Raw genomic sequence first — 15671 nt, 5'->3', positions numbered from 1 at the left:
GGGACAGAAAAACAAGTGCACACACACACACACACACACACACACACACACCTGGTAATTCATTAGTGAAGCTTGATAGCATATTTATGCAGAGCAGATAGAGGAACAAATGGCACTGTATTGGTTCATGTAGTGATTATTGTCATTATTATTCCACATTCTGGCCGCCTGTAATTACCCACTTCGCTTCCTGGTACACTGATTTCTCCCTCTGACTTCTTCCCATTGCTGGCTTGAAGATAATGTGATCACAAAATGAGCCAAACTGCAGAGCTTCTGAATCAGAGCCAGAGAACAGCTTTGAAGTCGCACGGTTAATATTGATGAGGTGAGATAGTTTGGATGATTAGCACCAGAGATTTCACTTCTTTCTTTTATTTTGCATCATTAAGGTCAAATGCCTATAATTTCACACTTTGCTTACATTTTTCATTTGTTTGATCAGTGGACATGGTACAGAGAGCAGGGCAGAGAAATCTAATTAATGACATTACATATATTATCCTTTGACTGAGTAAAAAGAAAATGATAAGAAATATTTTTTCAATACTCCAAAACAGTGTTGTGCGGAACAAAGAAGCTCTATAGGGATATTGTTTTCTATGATGGGAAAATACATCTCTGTTTTAATGTGTATGTGTGATTGCTAGACTAGCTCAGCCTAAGCACTACACACAATCAAACAATTTAGATCTGATGACATGCAAAAGCTACTACATCACAGGTTTAAGTAAACTTGCTGACACTCTTCACAGTTTGAAAGCAATGTGAATATAAAGCCTGAGTCCGCTACTCGCCCGGTGACGTTTGTTCACCGTGGTGCCACAGCAAAGCTCTCTATGCATTGTACTTCTTGAGCAAGTCACTTTGCCAGTGCCTCTTGCGATCTGGAAAGACTCTCGGCAAGCGTATCTTTTTGAAGTCGTCAATGCATTTCTTCAGATCCTCCTCCAGCAGTTTCCTCTCCTCCTCCTCCTCATCCACCCCAGGCGGGGGGCCACCGTTCTCCCTGACACTGGGCCGTGGAAGCGTCTGTAAGTTGAGGGTGGTCGGGCGCTGGGGGCTCTCAGTGCGGGGTGACGTCGGGGGAGGGGGAGGACTGGAGGTAGAGGAGGGTTTGGATGGCGGCAGAGGTGGAGGGAGGAAGGGAGGTGGCAGAAGAGGGAGGTCTGCCGGGCTGTATGCAGCAGGAGTTGTCAGAGGAGGAGGAGAGTCCACAGGCAGTATGTCCAGCTTTGTGCAGCTGCTGGTTTCTGGAAGGCTTTGAGTTCGGCTGGTGCTGCTGTAGGGTTCCACTGTGGCAGACTGAGCGGCAGCAAGTTTACAGGTCACCATTTCGTTGGGAGCTGAGGGGTCAGAGGTCATTGCCTTGGAAATCGCCGATGAAGTACCTGTCGAAGACAAAAAGATGAAGTGTACCTATGGGTGAAATCTGAAGTATTTTGTGCTGAATTCAGATCATTCAACAGCTTCTTTGCTTTCTTGCTGAGAGATAAATAAGAATATTGTCTGTATGTTAAATATGAAAATGAAAGCCAGCAGCAGATTAGCTCAGTTTAGCACAAAGACTATAAGGAGGGAAAACAGCAATCCTGGCTCTGTCCAAAACTATTTCTTGCCAAAAAACTTCTCAGTTTTATCGTCACTATAATATTGGCTAGCGACACTACAGAAATACTGGATAAGAACTTGTGTAGAGATTAAATACGATCACATGTTTTCAGCAGCGATCTTTAAAGGTGCTCGTAGGCACATTTTTAAACTTAAGCCAGGCTTGCTGTTTCTTCCCGCTTCTTGTCTTTAAACTACAACATGCTGCAACAAATTCAATATACAGACATTGGTATCGTAGTAGCAGCATCGATATTCTAATATGTCATCCGTCAAGAAAGCTATTCCCATAAAAATGAAAAGCAGAAGAATAAATTTCATGCTCAGGTGTCTGTTGTGTTTGAATAAAAGGTCTCAGCTGCCAGTGGAGCTTTGCACAGAAATTTGATTACATTTCACTTGTTTGCCTTATCAGAGTGTGTCAGTAGCATGTGACTGGCATAGAAACAAGCACCTCAACCTTCAGCTGCACAGTTTTTGTCTCCAAGAGTACAAAAGTAAACACATGCTGGCACGAGAGCGTGTTGGGGCATTTTGGAAGCAGAAATTAGCAGAGAAAGGAGCTGAGCATGAAAGGAGAATAAATGAGCGATGAGCAGAGTAGAGAAAAGTTTCAAGGCATGATCCGATTTCCCTTTTCCCTTTGCTTGAGTCCATATTATCTTAGAAGGAGCACTGTGACTGAACGGATGGCATGAAACCTCCTGACCGGAGCTTGACAAGCCATTTTTCACGAAGTGTTTATTTTTCATCTCATCTCTGTGTGAGGAAAGAGGAGGTAGCTGCTGTGCGACTTCTCGGAAGAGCTAGAGTGGCATGTGTACATTCAGTACCTCGTGGTATTTGAAAGCCCACATACCATTGTGAATTGCTGTCTTTATGAATGGCCTGTTTTCCTAGAAACAAGTGAATGGGTAATCAGCCTCCTGCCCTCCTCTGATTTTCACTGTCTACATGACTGTACACAGTGGCGACCAACAATGACGTCACCATTTGGTTTGTGAACTGTTGTTGTGAAGCCTAGATTTCACATTTGTGCTGTCATTTTGTCCCCATGTTGCTATTTTGGAGCCAGAAGTAAATATATTTGGACAGGCTGGGGAGCAGTGAGAGGGGATCTGACTTGATTGAATTGGAAACCTGAGGACACTACACCCGGCCACTGATAGCGAAAACCTGACAGCACCACAGGCCTGTCAATCAAACAGACATGCCCCCAAAAATACTGTTTTTTGAGGCCCAATGTCTAATTATTGACAGGATTATTTTCAGACTGACCACCTGAAAAGTAATATTATAGTAATACCTTCGCGAATGACACCAAATTGACTTGTGGAAAAAAAAATCTATTGATTAGGGACTTCATGAGAGAAGTTGAATGGGAGTCTATGGAGCCAGAGCCTTTTTGGAGCCAACCCGTACTGGTCCTCGGTGGCATCGCAGTTGAAGGCACTTTTGAATTGGCCTCATTTTTCAGACCCGGAAGCTACAACCACCTTTACATACAGTCCATGGATGGTACACAGCCTCAGATCGGCTCTGCAAGTCACAGCAAACTTCACCCATGTTTAAATACATGTATTTATTTATTGTGACGTGTTCATGGTGGACTGGGGAAAGAAAGCCAATCAAAAATCTTATGGTACTGTGTGATCATTATGTATCCACATACTCTACTGCTTATATGATCCCATTATGGAGAATCTTGACTTGCTCTGCTCTGTATGCCTGCCCTGTGTAAACAGTAAACAGCCTTTAAAAAAAACAAAAAAAAACTCTGTAGAAAATGGTGCAAAGCTGCTGACTGCAAATGCCCAGAAGAAGACTTCTGAATTATTTTCTTGTTGTTGTGATGTTTACAGCTGGATGGTTCAACTTTGATACATAAACATATTTCCACTTATACAGACACAGCTTTAGACCAAGTGAAATGGTAACAACAGGCCTCCAATAGAGTCACGGTCACACAATATTAAATCGCATACATTCACCACCACGGTGCATGCTGCTGCAGCAAATGAGAATTCAAATGAACAGCTAATCTCTCTCACAAGCTCTCATACTGTACATCCTCATGCGGAGATATGCAGGTACAATACGCCACACACACAGCGGCAGACGCTCCACACACACACACCCACACCCACACACACACACACACACACACACACACACACACACACACACACACGCGCGCACACACACACACACGCACACACATGTGCAGAGACATACGAAGACACCCAGGGGTCTGCACTCTTTCCTCCAGTAGTGCTCATTATTACAGTAACTCGATTTATATAACAGTAAAAGCTGCTTATGTCAAACGGAGGCGGCACAGAATATTCTCCCACCGCCTTGGCTTTCTGAATACCTGAATACGAGTGTGCGACAGAGAGTGCTCGAGCCCGTGTGTGTGTGAGATCAAGCGAGTGTCATCTGTGTTTGCTTGAGCATGCATGCATAAGCGTGTGCACACTGTGTAGGTGTGGTTGTGTGTGGGCAGATGCATGTGCGTTTGTTATTCTGGTCATACACTGGCATTTGAAAGAAGGCCAGAGAAAGACAGAGAAAAGATGTGGGGGGAAGGAGGGGGTTGGCAGGAACATGCCCTCCACTGTGTGTGTGCGCTTGTGCGTTTGGTGCATTCAGGATCTCTCATAATGAATACATGTGTTTGAGGGCTGCCTGAACGTGGGAGTATGGGGGCTTAGCAGTTTCGGAGGAATAATCCACTGGGGGATGGGCTCCATCCTTTCCTCCACCACTAAGCCTTATGGAGGAGAACAGCGAAAGAGTGCACTCAACCCTTTTCCCCGGGCCACTTCTCCAGGGATATATGCAAAAGCTAAAGCATTTTCTCACACATCCTCTCCCCTCTCTCTCTCTCTCTGTCTCTCTTTCTGCCTCTCCCATCTGTTCAATGTGACACATCCCTCCGTTGCCATCATTACTGCTATTAGCAACTCTAATGTGTCACTGTTGCCAGGGTTTAGCACCTCTCTGTTACAAAATGACTCCTCCATGGTTTGTAGTGCTACTCATTTGTGTTTTACTCAAATCACACCGCACCAATTTATTCTCACACGCAGATTAAATAAAACCATGACAAGGTATTGCAATACGCACTCCATTATTTGTGGGAAATGTGAAAAGAGTTGCATTCATTTTCAAACTGAACTGACTTATTTTTGCGACGCTATCGTCATGTAAATCCTCGGTGTTTGCTTTGTCTGGTGTACCTTTTGAGTTTGTAAAGCACCCATTACATTTTTGGGCCCAACTCATAGTTTTAATGTTGTGTAATTTGATTTGTTAGCTAGACAATAGTGATACGGAGACAGGTAACACTTGCTGAGAGAGCTCAGCAGGTGTGGACATAACATGGCTGACAAGTAGCGTCTAGGAATCAGGAATCTAGGATGTTCTTAAACGTTGGATGAACTTAATCCTTTGATAGGTTCTCCCAAAAGTTGATTATAGGAACAAATGTCTTAAATAGCAGAACTGTTAGCAACATGTTAGCTTGTTGGAAACGAGAGAAAACATCATATTTTGTAGTAACTTAAAGTGCTACGCCTGGATGTCCTCAAATATGTGTTTGAAAGATAGCTGCAGTACAAATGTAGTTTTACATTTCCTTGACCTGTTTGTGTATCTAATAACTGCATACGGAGACAATGTAAGGTTAACAGTGTAATTTCAATTTGACTTAAATGCCTTACAATGTTGTAGAGTGAAGCTGAGTAAAAAGAACTGTTAAGCGGTCACTGAATTACCTTGAGTTTAAACGGGTCGATGGGCCTGTGGGTACTTGTTAAAATTCACTGTGGCCACTGACAGGTGTTGTGGCCTGAGGATGGGGAGACTGACAAACAAGAGGACATCATCATCTCTATGGTAACACCACAATAATGTGCTGGAGCCAGAGCCCCACAAATGCATAGTAATGCCCGTCAGAGTGGGAGCAGCATTTTATCTGGTGTGAAGTTGGACATATGGCTCCATCCCGCTGCTCTAAAGGGAGTTCACGCTACATAGTTCCGGCAATTGCAGCATGTTTTATGTCTAATTATCTCATATTCAGCTCAGATTCCCAACTCTGCTTTGTGAAATGATCTGCATGGCGCCTAATGACAGTGTGAGTCTCGCCTCCTACAGTCTTCCCATTGTCTTTGCTCTCTGATTGCCATCAAGCAAAAACATACGAGGCTGTAATCAGACAGAGTTGTACGATATTCTTCGGACTAAGTTTACATGTCCGGGCCCGGTTGCCCATATCAAAATCATTGAAGTGCACTCACAAGTCTCTGAGCAATTACAAATGTGTCAGTCTACATAATGTAGAGGAAATGCCTGATGTAAACAGCTGGAGACCGGAGAGCCACTGCTGAGTAAGAAATACAGAAAAAGGAGGAAAAGTTAAAGGGAAGATGGAGGAAGAGTTGGAAGAGCTTGAACTAAATGTGTCAGCAAGTCATCAATAAAAAGCCAGCATAAGGTTTTTCAAGGCATTTGGAAAGGACTATTATTTTATTTCTATTTTTGCAGGCTTGCACAAATCTCCATCCCATCCAAGTGTCCTGCTGATTCACCTGCTCCATGTACCTCCTCTTTATCTTCTGCTTTAGCTGCTGCCTGGCTCCACCAGCCCATAACCAGCCTGCCTAAGAACCCTTATAAAGCCCATCCTGGCACCCCTCAGCCCCCTGCAGCCCTTCTGCCACCAGCTTCTCCTCTCCTGCTTGCTTTCAGGCAGGGCCCAGCCGTACCTTGGACGGCAGCAACAAGGACAAGCCTGGCTGTTCAGATTACTGATAATTAGAGGGGCAGATTAAAGCCCAAGACTCCAGATGGCCGAGGTGAATCCCATCCTAGTGACGGCACTGACAAGACACATTTACAATTCACCGCTTAAACCGAGATACAGCTCACACACACAAACACCCCCCCCCCCCCCCATCCCATCAGTGATTGATGGCATGCAATTAAAACTCATCCAATTGAACTAATTTCCCATTTTGAGGCATTTGTTTGCATAGAAACTTTAGAAACTAAATGCTCATTAGCTGAATGAACAATTAAAAAATATTAGATGTGAGGAAACGGACCCCTCGGCACAGATACGTTAAAGAAGCAAGTATGAAGGATCAGGTTTATTCAAACACATGATTTGAAAAACTGTTCCCTGATTCATACAACTAAATTATGTTTCAAATTTCGAGCTGTATTATAAAGTGCTACCATGAGAAATGTTAATAGCAGTCACTTCATGTCGAGGCCGCTGCTTTGGGGGCCCTAAGGGGGGGCTGCCAATCCTCTCTCTCACGCCAATGTCCGGGAGTACCTTAATTCCAGCAGTGGCATCAACAAAGATTCACTTGCAGAAGTAATATGTTGCATTTGTAATGAAATGTGACATTCTTTGAAAGCAGTGGAAGCTCAATGGACCTCCAACCGTTTACTCTTTCAGTTATTGCTACAGCTTCCCCCCTCTTTGCACAATCTATTAAATCTCCGTTCTTGTCTTTCAAACTGCTCTTGCCTCTTCACATATTTGTCGTCCCTGCATGTGGAACTTTGCAACTTCCCTTTTTGTTGCTTTCCCCTCCCCATTTGCTCTTTGACTCACTTTCTGTGACTAATTTCAAGCTCCCTCATTCCCATCCTACTTTTGCCTGGTGTATTCACACATCCCTAATGCTTTAAAGTTATTATTTGTCAGTTTGTCTTTCTGTGCCTTGAAACTTAGAGGAGAGAAGTCTGTAAAGTCAAAGAGAATAATAATGAGGGCAGAGAGATGAGGTGATATAGTACCGTATATTTGGACACTAGTTTTTGTCCCACGCTGACCCCCCCCTGAGGTATGAGCACCCCCTGACCTTGCGTGACGGAGTCCCCCCTGGTGTTCGGGGGCCAATATGTTGTGCGACAGCTGTTCTTCTGTGAAGACGAGGAGCGGCCAAGCATGTGCACGCATGCTTGAGGACAGAGCAGTGCAGTGAATAAGGTACACATCTGGCTCAATGGCTGACTTGCTATAAATAACCCAACACACAATGAGATAAAGATGCCCCGAGCCAGCTCTACTGTACTCTCGTGGTTTTACATAGAGGCGTGGATGAACCGTGTTGTCATCAAGGACGAACACAAACACAAAAGATGTATACACAAGTGTACGTCACATGTTGGTGACGAAAACTGTGATGGGCTTGAGGCTGCTGCATCCTCCCGTCACCGTTCCCGTGTAATTATCTGCAATGATGCCTTTCTGTATTGTCATGTTCGTCTTATTTCTGTCCAGAGAGGGCGAGGGAGGTAAATGGCTTGTTTGCCTGCTAATGCATTTTTAAATGTTCTCAAAGAAGAGTGAAAAGTAGGCAGCCAATTAGATCTAAAACCTCACAGCTCCGAGTCATTAGCTTCACACAGGAGGGTTGTTTCACATCCTATCCTAGCAACGTCCCTCCCCCTGTTGTACGCGCGTGTGTGTGTGTGTGTGTGTGTGTCCGTGTTTGCGTCGATGCACATTCAGAGATGCCAACTGCCTGCTCAGCAGGTTTGCGAGACAGGGAGTGGACCTGGTTCATTAGCCCCACGTGGCCCTCATACCAACCCCAGCGTTGACCCACCCGACACAGAGGCCCAAATAATGCCCAACCAAACATCTGCTCCAAAAAAAAAATCCACGTCCAGCACAAACGTGAGCATAAAAAAACAAAGCCGAGCCAAAATATCCTGGCCAACAGATCCAAAAGCAGACAAGGCATCAAGGCTGACAAGACATAAACAAGAAGGAGCCACAGATGGTTGCAGCTGATCGCTCAGAATGAACAGAAACAGCAGCACGCAGACACATCTGATGGTACACTCAGAAAAGATGTTGTCACTCTATTCATAAAAGAAGATGAAGTCTGGGAACCTTGGCTGGTTGTTTTCAGCTTAAAGGGATAGCTCGGGATTCAAATACAGATGGGGCAGAAAATATATTTTTCTTCCTGCTACTAAATATCAGCTTTCTCTCTTTCTGATGATGTAATACTCGTGGATCTATATCTGTCGGGTGCAGTGTAACAGAACCTCTGTGAGTGTTGATGGAGCTAAAAAGCCACAGAGGAACACATTACAACATGGCCCAGTGACATCTTTGTCAGCACAATCCCGCACCTCTCCAAATAACAGGACACTTCATTGTGGAGTTTTCTCAGGAAGAGTGGGAACACCAAATCCTCGTCAGTTAAATATCCTCCCAGTCTCCTCTCGCTTCAACCAAGTTTTCTGTCTCTCCTTGCCCCACTTTTCCAATCCCTGTTTCCTTCGACGTACATCCGTTCCTGCCCTCCTCTGCTCTCTTCCTTTCTTCTTCCTAATGGGGGAAGCACTGACCCAGCTGGCTGTGAGACAAGGATCATTCTAAGAGAGGAAAGCAGAACAGCCAAAGCATGTTTGCCATGTAAAGCCGCCTGCGGTGACAATAGCAGCACAGGAACAAAACATGGGTCAAATCACTGCCTGAAGGTACAAACAGAAAGCAGTCTTTCTTCTTTTCCTTGAAATGTAATGGCGAGAGTTTAATAGACAAAAATATGTGACTTAGTTTAATTGATTGTGGGCGTTGTGATCTGCAGTTGTGATGTTTTTTTTTTTTTTTTTTCTTTCCAGAACACAGAAACAACATTTCATGGTAAAATATCTTTATTGTAACACAGGCATACCACTATGGTGACACACCTAAAATCTGTTTCTTATATGGCACACGAGCAGGCGTGCTACACTTATCAGTCACAAGTTTCCCAACAGGAAACAAAATAAGCAGCATTTCATCACAATCTGGCCTGTGCACCTCGCTGCTGCTGCTGCTGCTGCTGTTCAATGTCTGAGTGTCTACACTTCTAACACATTGACCGTTGAATGTCAAGTCAAGGCAATTTGTGGAGGTAAAGACGGAGAGCGGTTTGGGACACTGATGCCTGAAATTTCACACATGAGCCACGTCTCTCTCCACGCCCGCGCTAATGACCGACCTTGGCACTTCCCGTGTTGCAGTGGTGTGCCGAAGGACAGTGACGGAGAGGAATGCTGCTGCCTGGGACTGTTTGTTTTGGGCTGGGGAGAAACTGCAGGCAGGCACTGTATTGTCCCGGTCTCGGAGGATTCGTCATGCATTCCGGACCGCAACAAAAATCATCTAGTTTCCAGGACGGCGAGCCGCATGAATTTTTCACCACTTTTTGTGAATCCTGTCTTACCAAGAGATCATCACAATTAGCGTCTAAACCTGATCTCAGTCTGGCCTGGTTGATTTTCTAATGTAAATTATGACTACTTTGCTGTCTGTATTTGCGCTCAGTGAAAATACTGTCTGCATTGGCAACAGACAAAAATGACTTCTAATCTTTTAGAAATGGGCCGAATTGTTGCTCCGCAGGAAGCCTTAAATACTACAGCAGTTCAGCAGTCCGGAATTTTCCATCCAATCCTCTTCACGATTTTGACTGTACAATGTAATTAGGTCAATTATTGGCAACAAAATAAGGGTTTTGCAATCTGCTTTAACAGAGCCTGTTATCTGTGCATGTCCTCGTTTCTTTCTTGGCTCTGTTTTCTTGGTCAAATGCTCCATACAAGACTGGGCGGACAAGAAAAGAAAAAAAGAGAGAGAGAGGGAAAAATGTGGAGAAAACAGTGGAAAAGCAGATGGAAGGATGGGGGAACTGGTGCCTGAGGGCAAAGAGATGAACATTTAATATGAAGTAGGGTTTATGTCCAAGGATATTTCCTTATATGGGAAATGCAGAGAAGAAAATTTGAATTGGTTTACTTGTGATTGAGTTATATTGTCACTGAGAAGTACTGCAGTGATAGGAGGGCATGTGACATTTTTACTTTGAGCTCATTGCCATTCAAAACTGAAAATAAATAAATCAAGGTTTTTGTTACGAATGGAAAATACAACCAGAATAGAAAGAAAACATCTTTTATTTGACAAATCAATTCGTTTTTGTTTTTTTTGCTGAACACTTTTTAAATTCAGTGTCGTCTACGGCTGCAGCGACACACTGCAGCACGTCTAACATATTGACTCAGATGTCAACAGCACTTCATCACGCTGAAACACAATATTGCGATTTCTAGACATTTCAGAATACATGTACTGTCACCGCCAGACATCAAACTACAACCTGACACCTTACAGCTCAGGTGAAGTCCTGCGCTACTCTGACTCTCAAACCAAAATTCACTTCATGTTAAACCTCTAATCTTACTACAGCATCTGTATTTTTGGATATTTTCTTAACCATGTCTGCATTTTATGCAATCTGCTGGATCCTGTTGGATTTAAGCGTGTTTTCGTCTGAGGTATATGATGTGCAGACCTGTCCCGAGGCTGTATCTGGAAACAACCCTCGTTTCTTGACCTGCTCCTTCATAACTTGAAGTCGCTGTTAAACTGCCCTCACGATGCCCGTTGCTACAGCGGTGAGAAAATATTGGGCTTTGGCTGGCTACAGCATAATCCTACTCCTTTCTCATGGGTATTCAGTTACAGTAAGTGAGAGCTGTTATCAAATATGCAGCAGCTTCAACTAATACTGAGTATTAAGAATAACATCATTGTTTACAGAACACCCAAAACATGATCCGCTATGGTGACGACCACTTTTTTTTTTTTTTGTTTTTTTTGTTGTCTTTTACGAACGTCATGGTGTAAGCCAATCCCAAGAAGTGATTCACGCTAAGAATCCTTTTTAATATGTAATCGAACAAAGAAATGTCAAAGAAGCACAATGAGCGTGAAATACAGCAGTGGGCTTTGAGGTGATGTAACACCTTCCGTGTCCTCTGCCCTCCCAGTGTGGGTGATTAAAATACTAAAAGCTCCACTGCACAATCAATACACACACTTCATCCTGCAACTTCTTTCTCTTCCTTTCCGTCTACGAGATCTCTTGATATTTAAGCTTTCATCCTTTTTCATCAAAGTCTGTTGTTTGTACGTTTACCACCGAAACCCTGCTCCTTTTTTTTTTTTTTTTTTTTTTTTTGAATAGGAGACTTCACACAACTACATCCTACTTTTTCCTTTCAAGATGAAAAAGTTCACTTCAGTCTTTTCCTGTCTGCGTGGCTGTTAAGCCCTCATTCATTCGATGCAACAGCTGAACAGATTAACTATATGGCACATTCCCAAACCACATGGTGCTGGACACAGTTAATAAAAACGAAGGGAAATAAGATTACACTTCTTTCTTGTGCTGGGGCTGCTCACGGCCCTCAAGGCTGATAAGATGTCCAATTATTTGGTCATTTAGTTTAGAGGAGCGGGAGAGAGTCCGATCTGCTCAAGTAAGCCGGCAGAGTATAGCACTGTGTACATCACGGCAACTCTTTGAAGCCCTTTCCCTTATGCCCCTTATGACTGGTTCACTAGTCACAGAGACACACCGGGGCGCATATTTAACAAGATTAGCTCTTGGATACAGTATTGTGCTTCACCAAGGCAGATACAATACATAGAGAGTACAAAAGGGGAATAGTACATAGATGGTATCAGTCTCTGCAGGGAGGGATGTGCGGTTGCTGTGGCTGAGGACTGGGGGACTACAACTAGATGTAGCGGCGGCTTTAAGCGAGGGGCCGGACCTGACGGTGAAGGGAGGGGCGGGTTTTTGGGGTTGAGGGGGGGGAAGGCTGCAGAATGGACCTGCAGAGAAGGTATGAAGAAGAGTCAGAGCAGCAGCTGGGCACTGTTCATAGGATACAAATCTGGAGGCTGCAAAGAGAGGTGGAGGGGCAAAACATCTACGGTGCATCTACTGGTGCAGAAGCCATCAGAGAGAGAGAAAGACGGGATGGCTGGAGGCCGGAGGGGGGGTGGGGGCTCTGGATCACAGGGTGAGGGAACCGGGGGAACAAAGCCGATAGTCTCACTCACGGTAGAACACATATTCAGTGTAGCTGGTCCAGATCTTGTCGTCCGTCTGCTCATGGGCAAAGGCGCAGGTTCCTGTGGAGTTACAGGCCACCATGTGAAAGCCTGCATCTGCCAGCTTGTCAAAAGCCTGCTCCAGAAAGGTGAACTTGAGATAATAGCGGGACGTGTAGCGCTCGGGGGGGCGGTCGGGGTCACGGCTCTCGTTCAGCGTCTCCCCAAACACCTCTTTGGCCAGGGAGGTCTTCCCACACACCATGATCCGCGCCACCCGGCGGAATTTGGCATCGGTGTGGCTGTCGCGGCCCAGGGTGTACGAGCCTCGGTAGCCGATTGTGATGAACCCGGACCGTTTGCCATCCATGGCGCCGGGCACCAGGCTAGCACAGGCGGCAGCGGCAGCACCCAGGGAGCCGAGGTTACGGGCCGGCTCAATCCCAGGTGAGGACTCCTCCGGGTCGCTCTGACATCCCTCGTCACCCAGGGAGTTCTGCTTGCTGATTTTGGGTGCCAGCAGCTTGACGAGCTCTGGCAGGTTGAAGAACTCGGCCTCCCTCTGCAGACGCCCGCGCTCGGGGAAGTGGTCTGGAAGAACCAGCTGCTGGTCCCGCATGTAGTCCAAGATGTAACGGAACAAGAAACCATCACGGTCCACAAAGAAGCGGCCCTTGGTGTCCCTTGCCAGCCCTTTGGCAGACTTTTGACTGAACATCTCCCATAGCAGAGAATCCGGCACACTTGTGAGGGTAGAGAAGCGGGTTATGTACACCTGTCCGCCAACATTGAGCTCTATGATCTCTGGGAATGGTACCTCCTCCCCAGATATGCCACCATCTGGTAAAGCCATGGTTCACTCCTCCCACACAGGTGCACTTGAATGCAGCTTTTAAAACTCTCTCAGTTAAGTTCAAATGGCAGGACTTGACTGTGTCCTCAGTACAAAAAAAAACAAAAAAACCTTTCACAGTGATTGGTGTGGCTTGTTGCCTTTCAAAGGTTTCCAGATCCCGCTGCGGATCGCCTCTAGTAGCGGAGCGGCCAAAATGCGGTGCGCAATTGATATGCGCGCAAAAAAAAAAAAAACCCAAAAAACGCTCGCATAAAATAAAACAAGCGCACAAGCACACTCTCTATTCTAACTACAGCTTTCTCCTTTAGTTACTAAAACATAGCGCGGAGTGGGTACCTATTTCAGGCAGTGGTGAACGGAACCGTCATGTCCATGTCCTTTACGCAGATGGATGTGGTATCCCGAGGATGAAATGATGCTTCTTACACCAGTTCTCTGAGCAGGAAATGCACCATTTACACAACTGCTCATAACGACTTCACTCGCTCTAGTTTCGCTCGGTTGTCCTGGTGCAAACAGGATCAGGTGGGCCAACTTCAATTAGACAATCCATAGTTGGTCAAATCTGCGGGTGGCAAGCTCTTGAAAACCCACGTGACGAAGACGATGTTGAAGATGTAGTGGGAGCAGAGGAAGAAGTATAAAAAGATCTCCGTCTTCTCCATCACCTGGGGGTGGAGATGTACGCGAGCTGATCGGCTTTTCGGTCCCTCTGCTCCTGTCTCGTGTCAGACTGGAACTCGAACTGCAGCGTAACGGAGGACACAACGTTACCCCCCCCCCCCCCCCCCCCCCCCGCGTTAAGCCACGCCCACCCGCGGTGACGCGCTTCTGCTGTGATCCAGGTCAAAATATTCTGTCCACCAAGAATAGTGTGCAGGACCTCTCCCGTATTCCCTCAGTGGAGTCAGTGTGATAAATGTTTGGCAATTTCACTGAAAGTTGTATTGAAATGTCAACCGTCCCACTCCCAGCGGGCTCAACCGGACAAACAGCGATCTTAAAGCAAAACCGCAGCCCTGCCTAGTTCTTATTTTTCTCGAGTCTCATTCAAGCCCATCCACTGACTTTGGAAGTGGGTATGCATTTCATTTTGATGCATTTATTTTTGGGAACACTCACAATGATCAGTGCAGTCAGTGTCTCCTATAAGAATGGGATAACAGTGACATCTAGTGAACAGCAAAAGATTTCTCTTACAGAACATGAACTTGTGATTTTGATCAAATGCAAATTATTATCATGAGAGATATGGTCTAAGCATTCTAGTTTAAATTCCCCTTTGCTGATACATGTGTTTGACTGATTGTTACTTCACTGGGATGGCGTCACCTTCACTGCGCAGGAATGATTTATGAGCAGAGTTTGACATTGCTGCAATACTGCAAATTCATCTGTCCAAGGGGGAAAGTTTCTCTCTGCTCACCTGAGATCTGAGTTTGTCTTCTTCCAGGTTCAACCTGTTAAATGAAAAAAAAAAAGAAGAAGTTCATATTGGTGAATCGATGTGGTTTTAACTTGAACCTTTAGCTTTTATGGGGTAAAATAAACACATCTGTCATAAATTCATGTCTTGCTACATGCCGGGATTTTAATCCACTTAATCCACAAGTACTGAGTTTAAAGAACTGGCCATTCTGCACTCGAGGTCCACTTACGAGCTTTTATAGAGGCTCTGAACCGCATCACACTGGTTCAGTTGTCATGTAGAATACTATTTTAGACATATACTGATGAGATTGCGCATCAAAGTTTAAACACACCTGCGCGTAACATGGGCGAGTCAGAGACCAGGCTGCCTGGTGTTGTCCCTGTTTTCTCTCTCGGTAGTGTGCTCTCCACCACTAGACCCTTTCTCGGACTAATCACCCCGTCTCCAAGCAATCTGGATCTGATTTCCCAGAGGGCCCCGCGGTCTCCAGCTGCCTCCGAGTGCTGCCGCCTCGTCTCCGGCAGCCTGGATCGGACGACTCCGGTTATGTGGCCCACCGCAGGGTCCGGAGGTAATGCGGCGGTGCTGTCTGCCAATGAGATGAGTTCGTGACACAGTCCGGGCTCCGTTCGCGGGGTTCATCTTCACTGAAATATGCAAGAGCAATATGCAGTGTAACATCTCCAGAGTGACAAGCGAAAGAACCCAGAACAATATGCCGTGATGCGCGTCGACATATTCGGAGTTATTGTCAACTATTAACCCACGGCAGTGACTGGAAATGATTACATTATGCATTATTTGTGTATGATTCATCCCCTTTTCATTCGCTGCACATCAGCATG

The 15671-nt window shown here is 45.4% G+C and overlaps 2 protein-coding genes across 2 annotated transcripts; both read right to left on the bottom strand.

The window, feature by feature from the left end:
* Positions 1–386: 386 nt before the first annotated feature.
* LOC138210955 (BTB/POZ domain-containing protein KCTD8-like) lies at positions 387–15617 on the bottom strand. Its single transcript, XM_069170405.1, has 3 exons — positions 15158–15617; positions 14821–14854; positions 387–1391 (listed from the first exon to the last, which is right to left on the bottom strand). The coding sequence occupies exon 3, from the start codon at positions 1363–1365 to the stop codon at positions 838–840; it is 528 nt and encodes a 175-aa protein (XP_069026506.1). The 5' UTR covers positions 1366–1391; positions 14821–14854; positions 15158–15617; the 3' UTR covers positions 387–837.
* On the bottom strand, positions 10573–14147 carry LOC138210954 (BTB/POZ domain-containing protein KCTD12-like). Its single transcript, XM_069170404.1, has one exon. It carries the CDS (start codon positions 13389–13391, stop codon positions 12540–12542), a length of 852 nt encoding a protein of 283 aa, XP_069026505.1. The 5' UTR covers positions 13392–14147; the 3' UTR covers positions 10573–12539.
* Positions 15618–15671: the final 54 nt, after the last annotated feature.

This window comes from Embiotoca jacksoni, unplaced genomic scaffold (assembly GCF_022577435.1).
Source record: "Embiotoca jacksoni isolate LCO1_2020_lvr unplaced genomic scaffold, fEmbJac1.0.p SCAF_5, whole genome shotgun sequence".
Classification (NCBI taxonomy): Eukaryota; Metazoa; Chordata; class Actinopteri; family Embiotocidae; genus Embiotoca; species Embiotoca jacksoni.
The sequence above is the reverse complement of the archived record's forward strand: the minus strand, read 5'-3'. Positions and strand labels throughout refer to the sequence as shown.

Coding starts and splice junctions, on each gene's coding strand:
- LOC138210955 (XM_069170405.1), bottom strand. CDS start 1,365: ATGACCTCTGACCCCTCAGCTCCCAACGAAATGGTGACCTGTAAACTT.
- LOC138210954 (XM_069170404.1), bottom strand. CDS start 13,391: ATGGCTTTACCAGATGGTGGCATATCTGGGGAGGAGGTACCATTCCCA.